This window comes from Indicator indicator, chromosome 1, assembly GCF_027791375.1.
Source record: "Indicator indicator isolate 239-I01 chromosome 1, UM_Iind_1.1, whole genome shotgun sequence".
Lineage (NCBI taxonomy): Eukaryota > Metazoa > Chordata > Aves > Piciformes > Indicatoridae > Indicator > Indicator indicator.
This window is the reverse complement of record NC_072010.1, coordinates 73,324,421-73,343,452: the sequence shown is the minus strand read 5'-3', so window position 1 is coordinate 73,343,452 and position 19,032 is coordinate 73,324,421. Positions and strand designations below refer to the sequence as shown.

The 19,032-nt window shown below is 39.8% G+C and overlaps 1 protein-coding gene across 7 annotated transcripts in view; it reads left to right on the top strand.

The window, feature by feature from the left end:
* Positions 1-1,126: 1,126 nt before the first annotated feature.
* Positions 1,127-19,032, top strand: part of HERC2 (HECT and RLD domain containing E3 ubiquitin protein ligase 2) — a 110,502-nt gene continuing 92,596 nt past the window's right edge. For all 7 annotated transcript variants that reach the window (XM_054400547.1, XM_054400539.1, XM_054400564.1 and 4 more), the window contains exons 1-2: positions 1,127-1,228; positions 11,597-11,711. In XM_054400547.1, the coding sequence (XP_054256522.1) occupies positions 1,157-1,228; positions 11,597-11,711 (187 nt within the window). In that variant the 5' untranslated portion in view covers positions 1,127-1,156. The remainder of the gene's footprint in view (positions 1,229-11,596; positions 11,712-19,032) is intronic.

The window sequence follows — 19,032 nt, the reverse complement described above, 5'->3', positions numbered from 1 at the left end:
GTCCCGCCTCTCCCTCCTCTTCTGATTGGCCGAAAGCTCCGCTGGCGTGCGGGGGGCTGAGCCGCGAATGGGCTGAGTTTCCCCTGCCGCTGGGCCCGGGGGAAGGAGGGAGGGACCGGCCAGCGGCTCTGCTGGCGGAGTGGGGCGGGAGGGGGTGGGCGGGCGAGGGAAGGAGGGACGAGGATTGCTCGAGACCGACCGGGCGGCGGTAGAGCGAGGCGAGGCAAGGCAAAGGGCGAGGAGCCGCCGCCGTTGTTGCCGCTGCCCCGTCGCCAGCTGGTGAGTGCGAAGGAGCCTGGCGCGCTCCCCGACGTCTCCTTATAGCTCGGTGGGGAGGGGGAAAGACAGAGGGCGGGGGCGTTCCTCACTCCCCGTGGAGCTGGCTGCAGTGGGTAGGGGGCTGGTGGGCGCGGAGGAAGGGGCCTTTTAGCCTGTCTGCAAAGGAACCCGGCAGGCGGGTAAGGGTGGGGTGGTGCAGCGCAGCCCCCGCGCCGTGTGCAGCGACCCCTGCCCGGGCGGGGCCTTCGCCCGCCCCTCCCTCCCGCGCCTGTCCGCTGGTCGAGGTCTCGGCTCCCGAGCCCCACGGCTCTTTTTCCCCTGGGATGGCCGAGGTGGGTTAATGCCGCAGCTGGTGACCATAACGGGCCGTGACAGCGGGCCATGAGGGCGGGGATATGCTCCCGGCTCAGGGGTTCGTGCGGCGAGGAGGAGCCCCCGGGCCTCGGCTGCCGGCGGGGGCAGCGGGCAGGAGGGGGTGCGGGTGATCCTGATAATCGCTTTATGTTGGCCTACGGCTTGCGTAATCGACGATCAATTATTTATTTCATGCACCACTTAGGGGTCTGAGGGGCAGCGTTAGGCCTTCAGTGTAGATCAGTGCAGCAGAAGGGAGGCCTCTTTCCACGAGTGTTCCAGGGAAGGGAAGTGGGATCTTTTGGGGGGGTTCAAATACTATTCTTAATGCGTGTGCTTCTCCCTATACAATTGCTGGGGATATGAACGGGGGAGGTAAATTTTAAAGATTAACTGGAAGCCGTGCTATTCTGAACAAAACCAAGCTAGTGTGGTTTATTTCACATGCTAAATTATTATTTTCCTCATTCTGTGGCAGATTGGGCTGCTCAGCTAGCTGGGAGAGAAGGCTGGAGAAGGAAACATGTCTTCTGAATCTTTTTGTCTGGCTGCTAAAGCTAGGTTTGACTCCAAATGGTTGAAGACAGACTTACAGGTAAGGATTTATATCGTTGTATTGGATTGTGATCTTTCAAGCACAGATCAGGATGCTTTTAGCCTAAATAGCTGACAAACTGAATACTGCAGCACTGCTCTTGAGCTAGATGTATAAGTAGTTTTTTGATTATGGTAATTTAAAACTGATCTTGAAGAAACACTCTGTTATTCTGAGCTACAAATAGATCTGTGTTGTCAGTCCACTCCCTTCTGCTTAGAAACAAGCTGGACTTGCATATGTATATTATCTTTGCAGAGTGTCAGCACACATCTGAGTGTGTAGCATTACTGCTAGAGCTATAAATTCTTCATTTAGGCTGTTGCTGAAGTTCTTACCTGCGTATGGTCTAGCAGCTTTAAAGTGCAAGAGAAGTGAAGTGAAAGGTGATGGAAATCTAGCCTACAGTTGGAGGAATTCAGATTAGCTTTTATTGCAGTTGTTTGTATAATGGGTATAGGCACCCTTTAACTTTTGCCCTTTTTTAAGGAAGTGAATTTTTTGTCGTAGGTATGTGATTGAAGTGGTTGAAAGGCACTGATGTTTAGTGAAAGTTTTCTTTTGTCTTAGAAGACAATCTGTTCGTTTATCAAAGTTGCATAATACAGTGATCAGGGTACTACCATGTTTTCTCAGTTCACATTTGAAAATTAAGTGGAAAATACAGAGAAATAGAGTGGTTCAAGTCAAATGCTTGTTTCAGATGAAATTGGTAATGAGAGTAAGTCCTTGTCAGTCTTTCTTCTCCAAGATACTGCATATAGATGCCTTACTTTGAGTAACGTTTCCAAGGTCCTGATCAAAACTCTAGAATTCTTGGGATAGGCTAACCAGTGTTAATCCTTTGTTGCAGATTACTGCTAATCAAACATTTTACAAATTGCATCCTGAGTGACTTTACCCCAAATAACATGCTGATGCCTGAGTGGTTGAATTTCGCTGTTCTTGTGCTTAGACACAGATTTTTCCCTAGCAGTTGTGATTCAAAAGCAACCTTTCTCCAATATTTTGCATCAAACAAGCTAAACTGGAATCAGAAGTGACAGATACAGCCTTCAGGTTTACATTATTTAGTAGGTCTTGTGTATAAATGCAGTGAAATGTCAGGGCTTGCTCTTGATGTGGCTAGATTAGGTCTGTTTTCATCTTTTATTCTTACCAAAGTAAAAGTTATGATCTAAAGTTAGGTATTTTGGCTAATGTGATGTATACACATAGTAGAAAACAAATTGAGAATAAGCGTATTAAGAGATATTCTTCCTTGTGGGCTGGCTTCTAGATTACAAATATGTTACTTCAATTATTGTAAAATAGAGGATAATTTTTTCTGAAAGTGGCAATATTTTGTAACAGCTGCTGACTACACATTGCCTGTTTTTCTTTGGTATTATTTTGGGGTGAAAAATGTGACTGTTCATGTGACATGTTAGATTTTTCTTCTCATTTGTAGTGCCTTCTACATCCCTTTTTATTCTGTTCATGTACTTTTGACAAGAGGGTTTCAGTTACCATCCAAACTTTAAAGGTTGTTTTCAGCTGAGTGCATGTAAATGCAATGAAATGACTGTGTGTTTAATGTGTTATAGTAATTTCTTTTAATAATAAAAGTCTTAATTTGTAACAAATTTCTATGAATAAGCCCTCTTTATTAAGAGTAGTAATAAGTTAGACTGTAATTGCCAGGGTACTCCCTTTGTTTTCTTCCAGTCACACTGTAGTCAAAATAATGAGATTAATGAAATAAGAGAACAGTAATCATTTGTGATCTGCTGGACACAAACATCACTTCTCTGGAATCTGAAGGCTACCCAGGCCTCCTGGGTATAATACAATTTACTTATTAGGTTCACTGGCTTTGGTATTACAGAGGTCCTCATCACAAAACTCTTTATCTGGATCTGTGTCCCCAATATTTTTTAAAATGTACATTCTTAAATTGCTCCTTTTTAATGTATTGGATGGCAAATGTCTTCTGTCAAGTGAAGGAGTTTTAGCCTCTGGGGACTTTTTTTATTGCCTAATTGACTATTTTAGCTACTGGTTAACTAGATACACGTGAAATTTCTTTAAGTTCTATGTGTATCGAATATGCTGATTTCCTACTGTGAATGTTTTTACCAGCTAACCATAGAAAGGCCTTTTGGTGTTCAAGAGACTATGAACAGGAATTGAAAAGATGAGTACAGTACTTAGGAGAGGTTTGAAGAAAGGCACTAATTTACGTGAATGAATCAAGCTGACTACAAATTATTGTTTGGAATTAGACTCTGAAACTCTTTGCAGTTAGATTTTTAACTTTTCACTGTGCAGCAGTCTCAAGAGCAGGTAGGTGAAAGTCCTTGGAGAAGCAGAATTATACCAAGGAATTCTTACTTTAGAAGACATGCAGAGATAAAGTAGTCTTTAAAACGAAAATTTTGGTGGTTTTTAAATTAAGTTATTTGCTGCTGCAAAATCTGAGGAGTACAGCTAGAATTAGAAGTGAATTTTTGTTTCATTTTTGTTACTATTGCCAGAGAGTTTGCTCTTTAGACTTGATGAGTGTAGCAACTGCAGGTATAAGCTAGTGAAATCTTCATCTCTCTCTGAAAATAATCCAATTCTTTCTTTGCTTTAGCACAAGACAATATTGCATTCATGTAATACAGGTTATTATAATACAATGTGCATTAATAAGTCTGTATAGTGGTATTAATAAAATAAGTAAAGAACATGTGAATTTTAGTGTGGATTGTGTTCAATCACCTGTGTGCGTCACTGTTGCAGCTGGCATTCAGGCCAAATTTAAATGTTCACTCAGTTTTGGGATGTTGCTGTAGAAGAGACAAAGCCAGTGTAATGTGGTGTATTATTACTGTTCTTAAGAGAATTATCAAACACTCTCTTTTTGTAACATCAGTGAGCCTCTAACCTGTGGGATTAACTGAAGTATTGTGAAATGTTAATGGAATTGTTATCTTAACAATATATTTTTTTTGCTTATACTAATTTATCTGAAACTGACCATTATTATTATTATAGGAAGCCAAAATGCTCTACAAAGACCCAAGTGTACCCCATAAGTATTCCATGTTTGTTTACTAACTTTGTAGTTACTGACTTGTAGTAGCAGCTGTAAATCATACAATAATAATTTGGACTGATTAGAAATACTTATTTAGTTAAGCCCCCCATTTTCCTGGTGGCTCAAAATTAAGATATTCTGTGTTGTCTGAAAAAAAACACAAACTGCTATAGCAAATGAAAAAATAGGATAATTCAGCACAATATGAGATAATATCAGTAGTACAATATGTAATATTTTCTCATGTATACCAATAATACATGTATAACATCATCATTAATATAATAATCCTATGAAGCTAAAAACCAGGTGTATTTTAGTGCAGGCCACTTGTTTGTGGATCATGTTTAACATAGATGTTAGGTTGGTGGGTCACCTAAATTTCCAGTTTTTAATTTTTTTTTTTAAATTTGAATCGATGCATTTAAAAACACCTACCTATTTATGTTTATTACTAGTAGAAACCATCACATTTATAGCAAAGTCTTTGTGTAATGGGAGATTGCATTTTAATGACTGTTTCTAAGGAAGACATTTTTAATTTTTATAAAGTATAAAAATTGTACAAATGGAAGGGAAGATGAAAATTGTTTACTTAATCCTAGATACCCATTTTGGAGAATCAAACAGTGCTTAAAATAATTATGATTAAATAGATGTACTGTACTACTAATTTAGAACCTTTTGCAGAGAACTTTCATTAGTGATGGCTGAATAATGAAAAACTAGAATTGCTGTCAGCTAATGGGATGCCTATGTGTGTGTGTTTGGTGTTTAATTAGCTTGCTTAATCTGGATCCTGTGGAGAGATATTGTGCTTAAAAGCAGGGGTTAGAGGGAAAAATTTGTATTTTCCTGTAATGCAGAAAAAAACTTCAGGTGACAGTCAAGGAAGGTGCAAGAACTTTCTAGAAGAGCAATATGATGCATTGTAATCAGTTTTCATTGAGTTCATGGTTGGCAGGCTACTGCCATCGTCTTCTTTTGCCACAGTGATGAGAGGGAGCTTTTTAAAATGGAATAGTCACCTCTGGGAGTTGCATTGGACTGAAATCTTTTAATCTTGTCTTCAAAGCTGCATTCAGGATTTTGGTTCTTGAGAAAATCCCACTCTTCTAGCGTCTAGGTCTTTGCATGTAAGAAGATAATTTAACTGAGTGACATCACTATTAAAAAGTTAGTGACAGTTGCTTGTTTATTTTCTTCTTAGTTTTTGCTTTCTGATAAAAAACATGAGGAGCTTACCTGGAAGTTCAAGCAAACTGCAAATGAGAACTCCTGCATTTTTAAAGGAAGTGAAATATACAGCAGAGTTGTGTGGGGTTTTTTTGTGGGTTTTTTTGTGTTTAATTAGTTTAAAAATGAAGTAATGCTGTCCCTCCAAAATAAATGGTTTCCAGAGGCATGGGTGAGGACCATATGTGGAATGGTAGGTTAGAGAAATTAAATTAAATGTCTTTGTAAATGTTTCTGGATCAAACAGAATTACTGTCCTGCAGGTGGAGAAACTTAGAGAGTTTATCCTCCAAGTTAGATGGAATTCAATAGTTTTTCTTTGCATATCACCATTAATTGTTAATTAACTTCTGTTACAAATGGAAGGCCAGTAGACTCTTACTATGGGGACATTTCTAGCTTAACCTCAAATCTGTGGGAGTAATGTGGGGCTACTGAACTTTTCTGTCTTTGCTATCAGAGCTTTAGAGTGGTATGTTGACATATAATGATATTTCCCTGTGCTTTGCATAGGTGTGGTAAGCAGCTGTGGTTCAGGGCATGCTTCAGCAGGGAAGGAAGGAAGCTAGGACAAAGGAGGACTGGAGATGACAACAATGAAAAAAGGAAATACAAATTGAATGGATTAAAATATGTGAAAACAACAGAGACACTTTTGAAAGGACTGTTCTATGGGTTTTCAGCCCAGTAACAGTGAAGAAAGTTTTTTTTAAAAAAACCTGTTTCTAAAGGGAAATATCTTTTTAGTGTAATCTTTAAAATACAGCCAATGGCTAATGCAGAAATAACTGACTGATAGGACATATTCTCTCCCCCTTCACTCCGCTGGCAATTTTGAGGTGAAGATTATCTAAGTAGCTTATATTTTAAATCTCTATTGATGTTTTGTCATTATGAAGTCACTTGAATTTCCAGGGCAGTTGCGTAATCAGGAATACTACCTGAATCAGTCTTTGTCCTTCTGTGCCATTTCATTTTTGTTGAGCTTGAGTTAACTTCTATGCAGGCTTCTATACTTTTTGCAAGAAAGATTATGAAACCACATCAAGACCACGATCTACTGTACCACATGGAGTAAGCTGTCTGACTTTAGAACAAAGTCACAGCTACTGATTATTCTTAAAATAACTTACTAAAAGTGAAATTGTAGTGAAGCTGTGAGAATTTTCAGAAGCTTAGTTAGTTATACTTGGCAAGATTTAATTTTCTTGAAATGTAAGGAAATGTTAATGCCAGTGCCTTATTTTCTAGAGTTGCTGGGGATGGGCAGAAGTTTCACTGCCAGCCCTACTGGAGGATGGCAGCAGCATATGACAGCAACTAAACTGCAGAGCCCTTCAACTTAATTATTGTACCAGACAGAATAAATTACAGTTTAAATGTTGCAGCCACTGTTCTGACGGCAGCTGCTGGAGGCGTGCAGAGTGCATGATTCCTTAGCTGACTTATTGCACACTGTGTAAAGCAAAACAATAACGTTCCGTGTGTGCCAAGAACGACATCCTCACATTGGCACCCTTTGATTGGAACATGCTGCAGAAGCCACCTCCTTGACATGCTGGCACTCTTATTGGGAAAAGGTTTCAGCTTATATATGTAGTTGGGTTTTACTGGTTAAGTGATTGATAACAAAGAGTGTAAAAACCAGCCACTCCGAGCTATAAGGAGGCTTGCGGGGTCTAGGGGTGCTGGGGACTACTTTTTCTGTTAGTTAGCTGCTGCTTCTGATGAGGGCGTCGGGTTAGGGATATTGCTAGGGGTATACCTGTTACGGGCTTCTGGGACTTCTGCTGTAAGTTGGACTCATAAGACTCTGTAATGCTAGGGATTCTACAATGCAGTAATAAAGGACTTCTGGGAGGACTTCAGAAATTCTCTGCTCTCTGCATTTCTGGAATCTATTTGCTATACAGCAACAGGATTCGTGCCTTCATTCATCACCCAGTGGCACCTCGTTAGAAGTGGTCTACTACTACATTCAGCTCCCCCAGACCAGGGGAGCAATATTTAACTGCAAATACCATACTAGCATAAGATTAGAGTGAGGGCTGCCCAGTTTGCAGTGCAGTAGAAGTTCACTTTGAAGTCAGAAACAACGAAGTCACCAAATGTGTCTTTCTTCTCTTGCACTGCACTATCGATTGCCTTATGAAATTTCTTTAAAACATTGAGTGGAAGAAGAGCTGTATTTTTGAAGAAGAGTCATGCTTTTTGGAAGATGAAACTGAAGAGAGATGATTGCCAAATTTATTCTGAACAAAGTTAGAGTTCTGTTTCAGCATTTGTGTGTGTTGATAGACTGGATGCAAAAAGTATTAATGGGAAGTAAAGGAGAAAGTAGCATGTGCTTGTGCTGGCTAAGATAGTCTTAAAACACAGCAAAAAGAAAGAAAAGAAGAATTGTATAGTCAAAGCAGATATTTGACTTTTCTGCCATACAGTTATCTTCAGCTGCTGGTTTCACAGAATAGCAAATGGTTGTGATTGGAAGGGGTCTCCAGAGGTCATCTAGTTCAACCCTCCTGCTCAATCGGGGTCACCTAAAGCCATCTGGCCAGGACCGTGTTCAAATGTCTTTTGTATGTCTCCCAAGTATGGACAACCTCCCTGGACAACCTATGCCAATGCTTGGTCACCCTCACAGTGAAAAACTATTTCCTGTTGTTCAGAGGGAACCTCTTGTGCTTCAGTTTGTGCCAACTGATAAAGCCTGGCTCCATCTTATTTACTCCTTCCCTTCAGATATATGTTGATGAGTTTCCCTCCTGAGCCTTCTCTTCTCAAGGCTAAACAGGCCCAGCTGTCTCACCCTTTTATCATAGATGAGATGTTCCAGTCCCTTACTCACCTTTGTGGCCCTTCATTAAACTCTCTCCAGGATGTCCATCTCTTTTTTACTGGGAAGCACAAATCTGGACACTGTATTCCATGTGTGGCCTCTCTAGTACTGAGTGGAGTGCAAGGATCACTTTACTTGACCTGTTGGCATTCTGGCACGTTCTGGCAACTCTTCTTCTAGTGCAGCTCAGGATGCCCATTAACCTTCACAGCAAGGGCATGTTGCTGACTCACGTTCAACTCGGTGCCCACCAGAACTCTCAGATTCTTTTCTGCAGAGCTAGGTAGCCCTCAGCATGTATTGGTGTCTGGGGTTGTTCCTCCCCTGATGCAGAACTTAGCACTTCCTTTTGCTGAACTTCTTGACTTTCTTTTCAGCCCATTTCTCTGACCTGTCAGCATCTCTCTGGATCACATCATGGCCCTCTGGCATATTTGCCACTCCTCCCTGTTTTCTGTTAAGTGAAATATTTTTCTAAGGAGAGTTGTGAAGCTTCTACTATGGTTGTAGAATTTTTGTATCATGAAAATAAAATTGCTTGCATAATTTATCGCTTAAAAAACTTGGCAATTTTTTTTCAATTTTAGCAGTCATCGTGGCAATTTGCTGTTTAATATGTCTGTTGAATGTTGAATAAATTAACAGTGAACTTGTTACAGTTGGAAGTGAGCTGCCCTCTGTTGTAAATACTGCTTCTTAATTGTCCTTTCAGTTGGTTGATTTGTTTATGGCTACAAAAACAGTCCAGCAGTCTTTTCCCTACGTCCCCTTTTCCCCTTCCCCCAACACATATACCACTGACAAAATGTGAACTGCAACCTGAATAAAAGCAAAGTTGTTTATCTGAAGGCTGCTCATGGTATGAGCTTCCACATGAGATGTTTGGAGAAGGAGGGGGAGCTTTCTGATCTTGGTGGTTCCTCTCTATCTTTCAGCAGCATACCAAGAAAATTACTTTGATAAGAATTTGAACGCCAAGCCCAAGGCAGAAGTAATTTTGTTTACTTTTTAAGGTTTTAGTAGCTTGGCAGGTTTGGGTGAACTTTTGTGCCATGTGAAAGGATTAGAGGTTAAACTGGAGAAAACAATTCTTCATTTTACTTTACAGCAATGTTTACAAAAGTAGTAAGATTTATGAAATAGAACAATGCTGCATTTGAAGGACTTTGAATTCAGAGCCTGTAGGCCTTTATATTGTACGCTTATGGACTGGGAGAATCATTTTTCCATCCCAAAGTGATCCGAGAATGTAAACCAAAATGTGTGAAAAGACAGTTTATCAGGCAAAAATCTTAACTTTGTGAAAAACTTAATTTATTAAGCAACCTATATGAACGGTTGCCTCAATACCATTTTACAAGCTTGTATTTAATATAGCATTCAGCAGGTGAATGTTTATTTATTTTTAAAAATTTCTATCACATATAAATGAAAAACTTGAAACAGTTATATTTAGTTATTTTTGCAAGAAAAAAAATGTGAAAAATAAATTAAGTACCCCAGTAAAGTATGTGACCACATCTGCTGAAGGAAAAAGCGAACACCCTTTATTTTAAAAATTCAATCAATAGTAAGTGGTTGAATTCTTTTTTATTGTTGAAATACAATTTTACTTCAATATATTCTAATTTTAAAAAAAATAAGTCAGATGTGAAGCTTTTGGCAAAACACAGTATCTCTGCAAAACTCTAGAGAACAGGGGCAGTGCTTTTCAGTAAAGTGTGATTACTGTGTAATTCTAGTGCTGCACAGTTGATAAATCACAGATAAATTAAAAAACTTCTATCTCACATGGTGTGATTCTTTTCTCTCTTATCCCCCTGAGATCAGGAAATAAAGTGACACGTACAATGTGTCAGCTTATATTTTTGTACTGAAACAAAACCAATTAAAATCATTCATACAAGTTACAGTGACTTTGCAAAACATGCAGTATGAAGTCAAGAAACTCCTATGGTAATTGAGTGTGTTAACAGTGGTGTCAAAACATGCAACTTGCCTTTAATTCTTCATGTTAACTGATAATAGCTGGATCAGTAAATGACTATCTTGCTGGTGGTTGTGGCTCTTACAAACTATAATCTTTAATCCTTACAATATCTTTAGGAAATACATCAAAATAAAGTATCAGTGGACTTCTGTGTATAGCGACAAATATTTTACAGCAGTTGTGTAAGCAGCGTCTTTGTATTGCTCCTCATTTAAAAGAATTTGGATTTGAATACTAGTTACATAACACAAAGATGCTTCTGAATAAGCTTCAGCAGGTTGTTTTTTTGTTCGCAGTCTCCAATTCACCACTTTGATATGCTAAAGGTGTTCAGTTTTTCAGTTTACTCCTTCCTCCCTTATGCTATACAGTTGTAAATCATACCCTGGTTATTATGGAATTTGCTTGGAATGTTGACACCTGTTTTGCTGCATTCTATAAAGTAGAGAACAACATCACTAGAAGACAAGTTGTCCTGATTGCCTGGATTCTTCAGAGGAGATAGAATTCACTTGGAAGCTGGCCTGGGCTGAGGCTGAGTTGGCTCCTCGCCTTTCCCACAGGCACAGCTGGTTTTAGTCTTGGTCTGTTCCATAATCCGGTTCAGCAGGTGATCGCACGTGCATTATCCTGCATGCAAGAGGAGGCATTGTAGCAGCTGGAAGGAAGAGGGAGGGCTGTGAGAGATGCTTTGCACAGCAGGGCCAATTTAAACTCATTAAATATGCTTATGAGTTTGTGCCTTGATGTCATGTGTTCTCAGTGCCGGCTCCTAGGTTGCTGATTTGGAGAGGGCACTGTATTGATTTTCTTCATGCTTCTCTGTTTGGTGACTTGATGCTGCTTGACTGACTTAAGGAGTTCCTGAAGGACAAAAAGGACACCCCACTCCATGCCCCCCTGATTAGTGCATGATGTCATCTTGAATGTGTGGATAGTTCTGAGGTGACCAAACCCATGCTCTTGGATCAGAATTTTGCACTGAAAAAAAAGTTCATCTTGCTGTATTTGATCCTATCTAAAAATTACTGGTTTGTAATTTTAGTTTGAAAATAGCATAGAGAATTGGAGATCTTGAAGATCATTTAAATCCCTGTCATATACACACAGAGTGCATGTACTAATGAAGTGATACATGTATTTTCTTCTATAAAATTTGATGTATTTCAAGTGCTAGCTTAAATTGGCTTGACACAAAATTATTGTATGTAACTATATAAAACGTATTTTTTTTAACAGCTTGCATTTACAAGAGATGGACTATGTGGCTTGTGGAATGAAATGGTAAAAGATGGGGAGATTGTGTATCCTGGAACAGAGTTAACGCAAAATGGTGAACTACCTCCAAGAAAAGGTATTGATTTTGAAATTACTTCTTTTTTCATTCATTTGTCTTTTCAATAATGATAATGGAATTAAAATTTCATATTGTCATGGAACTTTGATTTGTCATCAGTTGTCTATACCATTTGCAGCTATTATGTTTTGAATTAAATATAGTTGGAACTGCTTTCTTTAAAGTGTACAGAAGGCTAATGTCTAAGCCTGCAAATGAAGGTTTAATTTCAAAGGCTTAATTTGAAGGCTTAAGTCTGTTCCAGCCTTTTGAAATTAAACCTCACAACTGGACATGAGAGAGGCTTGGCAGTGTCCTTTTGTTTGGTATGTGTGGTGTGTTTGTTTAAAGGAAGTGGACTGAGGGAATGGAGTAAAGCAGATACTGCTATTTCTCATTTTATTTACAGTCTTCATAGGGTAACTAAAAGGTCAGCTAAAAATTGTCCACAATCTGACTGAGAATGCAGGGCTTTGCTTTTGCTGTTTTATTTCCTTTTTCCCTTCCTCCAGTGTACCTGAGAGCAGTTCAAACACTGAATCCTGCATACAGAGTAATACATCTATTTAGAGAGATTACTTTGGTGGAGGTGTATTTTGTTTCATGATGGGCTGTGCCAGAAAGGAGGGATTCTGCTCTTGCGTTTTTCCTTTTTCTGGTTGTGGTGCTCTTTTAACTCTTTATTGAACAGAAAATTAAACTAACTTGCCTGAAATGGGCTCCCCAGATGGTCAGATAAGTTTTTTCAGTAATGTATGTGACCCCTTTGCATTTGGGACATTTACTTGTAGTGATATAAAGGTGGTTGTTTTTTTTCTTTCTTTTTTATTTTTTTTTAATGCTGGCTGGCTGGATGTGCTCATGGCTTTGAAAGATCAAAAAGGTACAAACTGTTAAAGGCCATAGGAGGCTGTTACTTAAAACCCCAGAAATTCCAATGGTTTACTGTAGAAATAAGGCATTTATTTTACCTTAAAATATCAGTGGGTCAAGCTGTAATGAGACTTGATAGCTTGCTTTTATCTGTGGTGTTCTGGTTTTCTTTTGTGGTTTTTTGTTAAAACAAGACTGACACTTGTTTCCAGTACTGTATTGTGGTGTGTTGACTGTAGCTAGCTGCCCACCTAGCTTCTCACTTGCTGTCCCTCCTCAACAGGATGGATGGAGGAAATAAAGTGGCAAAGCTTCTGGGTCGACATGAGGCTGGGGAGATAACTTACCAGTTGTTGTAATGGGTGAAACAAACTTGACTTGGATAAAATTAATTTAATTTGTTGCCAGCTAAGGTAGTGTTGGATAATCGGTACAAAGGTAAAAATGAAAACAGCACATTTCCCTCTGCCTTCCATTTGGAGGGGTTAAGTATAGGTATTATGTAGCAGAGATCACATCAGTTCCTTTCCATGACTGGAGTGTCAATGTTCTTCTACAGAGGTGCTTCTAAAACATCTATTTTTTGAAAAGCTGCAGTAATTTAGAAATCTAAATACAGTTTTTCGGGCTCTTAACTCTTAAAATTCATGTATGAATTTTTCTTGTAGTGAAGCTAGCCTTCATAAATGCCATTGTGCTGGCCTAAAGGATTGGTAAAATATAACCATCTTGCTTACTAGCTTGACCTTTGAGAAGAAAAAGCTAATTAAGGCTATTTTTGTTCACTGTCAACCAGACTGTATTTCATTCAGTTGGACTGTTTTGGATCATGGCACCAGAAAAATTGGTGGTCGGTTTGCACCTCTGAACTTCCAGCTTAAAATTAATTTAGTAAAATTAAAGTCTAGAGTGTTTCAGTCTGTTTAGTTGGTAGTTACTTTTTTGTATAAAGGATCTACAAATGTATTTCAAGAGGAGAGGGAAAAGTGTGTACAAGTAATGGATTTATATAAAACCCAGCTCTTTTAATGTAAAAGCAATATATTAAAATATTAATTTCAGAGTTCAGATTTTGCTGCTAAATTGACTAATTTGGTGAAAGATAACAGACTGCTGCAAGTAGTCTCTTTTTATTCAGTCTGTTTTAAGAAGTTTTGATTTACGCCCATCCTTTTTAACTCTTGTACTTCACTAGTGCTCGAGCTCTCCTTTGATGTTGACTGAGCTGCTCAGAAGAGGCACTTCATTTTTTCCAGTGGATATCAGCAGTGGCAACAGACTGGAAGAACATGCTATAGATAGTGAAAAGCATTTCTTTTCCTTTTCTCTTTAGAAAGAATATGCAAGTAGCGTATTTTTTTTTCTTCTAACATTTGGTTAGGAGTAACCTCTGTTTTTTCTTTCAGAGAAACATATTTGATAAATGCCTTCAGCAGAATGTGTTTGCATGTTTCCAAGTATCATTCGAGGACGTAGCTGTGACAGTAGTGATGCCCAAATACAGGTGCACTTGCAGCCTGGCTTGTACTTAAAAGATAATCAGTCTGCCCTCAGGAAATTTGGATGAAATTAGTATCTTGTATAGTGGAAGCTATGTACTGAAAGTAATAAAAAGTATTCAATAATGTTATTCTTGCTAAATTTTTGTTGGAGAACCATTAGTGTAAATTTTTAAGATGTCATTGACTACTCAGGTTTTTTTGTTTTGGTGGGTTAGTTTCTTCATTTTTTAATTTTTCATTTCTCAAACTTCTGTATTCAGTTTCAATTAGCTATTCTAAGTTCTGGGACAAAAATATAAAATTGTCAGCTTCATGCCTCTGTCCTGCCTTTAGTAAAGTGTGGGCTTCCTCTTCTCTCTATATTCCCCCCTTCCTGAAAGTTGGACCTATGTCAGCCTAGTTCCATTGAACCCACAAACCTCATTTGGTGTTGCAGCTGCAAATAGGTAATGCCACAAGCGATTCCAGAGGGGCTGCTAGAAACCAAACCTTTATGATAAAAGCAGTATAGGGGAATTGGTTATGGTGGCTACTGTTCAGACCACAGATGTATCAAATCATAGTAGCAAGCAGGCAGACAGCCTCCTTTCTTACTTGATTAAGGAACTCGTTAAAAGTGAGAAGTGCCTCTTCTCTCTCCCTCTTTTCTGCTTCCCCCAACCCAATTTTACTGGCTGTACCCAGTGGCTCAATCATTCAGCACTTAGTTGTGAATTATTGGAGTCTCTGTGCAGGACAGAGGAAGGTCTGTAGTCACTCTGTTTAGACAGTTTGATTTTACGTGTAAAATGCTTTATTTATATTCAACAGAGAATTGAAAGAATGCGTTTTAAAGAACAGGAAAGAAAAGGAACTTTGTTTCTGATTAGGATTAGGAGATGAGAATCTTCTGTCCTCTGGATTTGGACACCTGGAAGGCTTTGTAATCGTGGTTTGCAAATGGTTAGGCATGGATCCTTCCTGCACAAAGAGCTGTCAGTTGAAGTTTACATATGTACATATATGGGTAAAATAATAACTCTTTAACAGAAAACACAGTACTATTGCGTTTTACAGGTGAAATGCTTCATGGATCTGGGACTACCAAATACTATTTTAGAGTGGTTGTAAAATGCAGCCTTTGCCTAAAGCACACTGCTTAAATTTTTTCCTTGTGAATGACAACATCTGTTGGGAAGCTGTTCAAACTGTGCTACTGAGGGATTCTTCACTGGCATTTAAGAGCAGTACAAGATCATACTGTAACAGCTGCTGGAAGTGACTATGTGGTGTCAGTTATTTTCTTCATTGAATGTTCCACCTTTAGTTGCTTCCTTTTTACCCTCTGTTCATACTGGATTAGGTTGTTGTTGTGAAAGATAGATCACATATAGTGAGCCACTGCAGTCTGGGGACTAGCTTCTAACTAGGATGCCTAATTTGGTTGCTCATTTTGACTGGTTAAGCATACCTGCCTCAGCTTGGAGGCTTAAGGTTGTAAACCAAAACATAGCTAAGAGAAAGTTATTTCAGGGAAATGTTACACAGTTGTAACCATGGTGATTTTCACTAGCAGTCAATGTCTGCCTTTCTCAGAAGTCCAGGACTCTGACTGGAGCTATTTGGCAAAATTAACATTTGTCTGTCTTTTTCCAGTGCTCCAATAAGGACTTGCACTAACAAAGCTTCAGAAAGTTAGAATAATTAAATGGCTTAATTGTCCAAAGAGACAGATACAGCAGTTTGGGATTGTCAATGATAAAGTCACTGACTGCAAGATGATCTCAGGTTAATAAATCCTGTGTAATACCTGACACAGTTGGAGACACAAACCTTTGCAATGGCTCTAATGTAACAGGAGTGCAATAAAAGTTAAGATGTGTATTGAGGGCGCAGATGCCCCTGTCTTGGGTGGAGGAAAAGCACAGCTTACGACTGTCCTCATCTCTGTCTTTCCCTCCTAACTGCTGATGCTGCTGGCCACACTGCAGCCACCCACTGGTGCTGGTATCAGTACCCCTTCTTTTCTCATTGCTCCCCTTTTCTGTTCATACAACCAGGAAAAAAAAAAAACAACTCCTTCTTGTGGATTTGTGTGTTTAGGTTGTTTTTATGTAATACAAAGCTTAATTCCCACTTGGACTAGGACCTTCTGGATTTGCTGTAAGGAGCTGGGCAAAATAACTAAGTCATCCTTGCCAAGGATTTGTTAAAAATTGTCTTACAGTTGCCTTTGAAATGTAGTGTCTTGGCACAACACTAACACTTTCCTACTCACTAACTAAAGTCACAGACCCTGTGGAGAGTGCTTCTAGATGTGTGAGTGAGTGGAGAAACGGTGAGATTATGGTGTTCCTGTGGGAATATTCTGAACTACTGAGTCTAAGCAGGGTCTTTAGTCACTTTATTTAACTTTACAATGGAACCTGCGGTTTTAATAGTATTTGCTTGTGCCTTGGACATGTGTTATTGTGCTGATCACTGCTGTACTGTCTGTTTTTTCCTTTTCTCAAGTGACTTTGCTATTCCTTTCCTAGCTGACAATCACAACTGCAGTGTGCACACTGTAGTTACTTTCCCTTCTTTCCTGTCCTCCTTCAGTCTTGTTCACGGAGTGGTTTGGGTTGGGAGAGACATTGAAGATCATCTAATTCCACCCTCCCTGGCATTGGCAGGGACACCCTCCACTAGCTGAGATTGCTCAAGGCCTTGTCCAACCTGGTATTGAACACCTCCAGGGAGGGAGCATCCACAGTCTCCCTGGGCAACCTGTTGCAGTGCCTTACCACCCTTACTGTGAAGAATTTTGTTCTAATACCTAGTCTAAATCTTACCCTCTTCATGTGTCAGTTCATTTCCTCTTGTCTTACCACAACAAACTCTTGTAAAGACTCCCTCCCCACTTTCTTGTAGGCCCTTTTCAGATATTGGAAGGTTGCTCTCAGATTTCCCTGGACCCTTCTTTTCTCCAGGCTGAACAGCCCCAGCTCTCATAGCCTGTGCTCATAGGGGAGGTGCTCCAGCCCTCTGATCATCTTTGTAGCCCTTCCTTGGACCTGCTTTAGCAGTTCAATGTTGTTCTTATGCTGGGCACACCAGAACTGGATGCAGTACTCCAGGTCAGGTTTCACGAGAGCAGAGTAGAGGGGGAGAATCACTTCCCTTGTCCTGCTGATCACGCTTCTTTGGATGCAGCCCAGGACACGATTGGCCTTCTGAGTTGCAAGCACATGTTGCTGGCTCATGTTTAGATTTTCATCAGCTGACACCTCCAAGTCCTTCTCAAGACTGCTCTCAAGCCACTCTTCCCCCAGCCTATATTTGTGCTTGGGATTGCCCCAACCCAGGTGTAGGACCTTGCACTTGGCCTTGTCAAGCTTTGTGAGGTTGGCATGGGCCCATCTCTTAAGCCTGTCCAAGTCCCTCTGGATGGCATCCCATCCCTCCAGCATTTCAGCCACACCACACAGCTTGGTGTCATCAGCAAACTTGCTGCAGGTGCACTCAATGACACTGTCCATGTTGCTGACAAAGGAGTTAAACAGCACTGGTCCCACTGTCAACCCCTGAGGGATGCCACTTGTCACTGGTCTCAATTTGGACACTGAGCCATCAAATGCAACTCTCTGAGTGCAGCCATCCGGTCAGTTCCTTATCCCCTGAGTGGTCCACCCCTCAAGTCCATGCTTTTCCATTTTGGTGAGCAGGATGTCATGTGGGGCAGTATCAAATGCTTTGCGTAAGTCTTACCTACTATTTCCTGAGCTCTAGTATGTGTGTAGGTTAGGAACCACTGGCTTTAATTTAAAACTTGGGTAATTAAGACACCTTTAAAAGGCTTATTTTAGGAGGTGCTGTTATCTACAGTATAACATAGGAGGCAATCACACGTTCAGTTACAAGATTGTGCATTCTTTTCAGGCCAAATGGAAAGAATAGTTGAATGTTTTTGTACATTGTGACAGATGTATTTTGTATGTTCTGAGGTAATGAGAGCCTTTGATCTCCAAGTGGAGTAATGCTGAGTCTCAGGCAGGCTGTAATCAGATGTGCTGTGGCTGACTGCAGCTGTAAACCTCTGCTTTATTATTGGCTTCTGAAGTACGCTGGTACAAATGCCCTGCTTTGGATATGGGGCCTGAGATAGGAGATCAAAGTTCTAGTGCTTGTCTGGCTTGTGGCTGTGAGATTTTGGTGGGGATTCTCTGTAGACTAGGTGGGCAGGTAGGAATGGAGTACCAGTTATTTTTAAAGGCCTGGTGAAAATGTCTGGAGCTAAATTCTTCATGGGTAAGTTTCAAATGCTGGGCTTGAGAAATTTTTGGGGATATTTTTAGAGGTGAGGAAAGGAGTTGCCAATGCAGCCCTTAACTGCAAGGCAGTCTTGTGCATTGAACTGACTGGAAATGGAACTCTGTATCTCCTTCCAGCTGTCAAGTTCAACTGTGTTTAGTAAATTGGGACTTTGATCCAGCCTTTGATTGCTGGGAGAAGTGACTAATGTCTGCGTTGTGGCTTTATGAAAGTAATCTGAAAACTACTGTAATGCTGTTTTGCTTCTTGTGCTGAAAGTGGTGGTATTATTTTCATTACTTGCTAGTAATTACTAAGATGCTAGATATGTTACAAATGTTGAAATACTGCTGCATAAAATGAGTGTAAATGCCAATATATAGCTCTCCTTGATTTTTGAAACTAAGGCAATTGCTATCTCTCTCTCTCTTTTTTGTTTTTGGTTTTTTTTTTTTCCTGTGGTGGAAATGGAATATGGAAACAAGTAAATACTACAGAAATGAGGATATTTGAGAGCAAAATCTGACTTAGAGTTCATCCTTTGTGATATTAAATGTTCATTCTCTAGGAGATTACAGCAATGACGTTTGGATTCTAATGTCGCTCTTACAAAATGTAACATGAGACCTAGCACCTTTGACAGTTAATGTGGTAAAACACTAATTCTGTACTTTTATTGACCGTATTGCTCT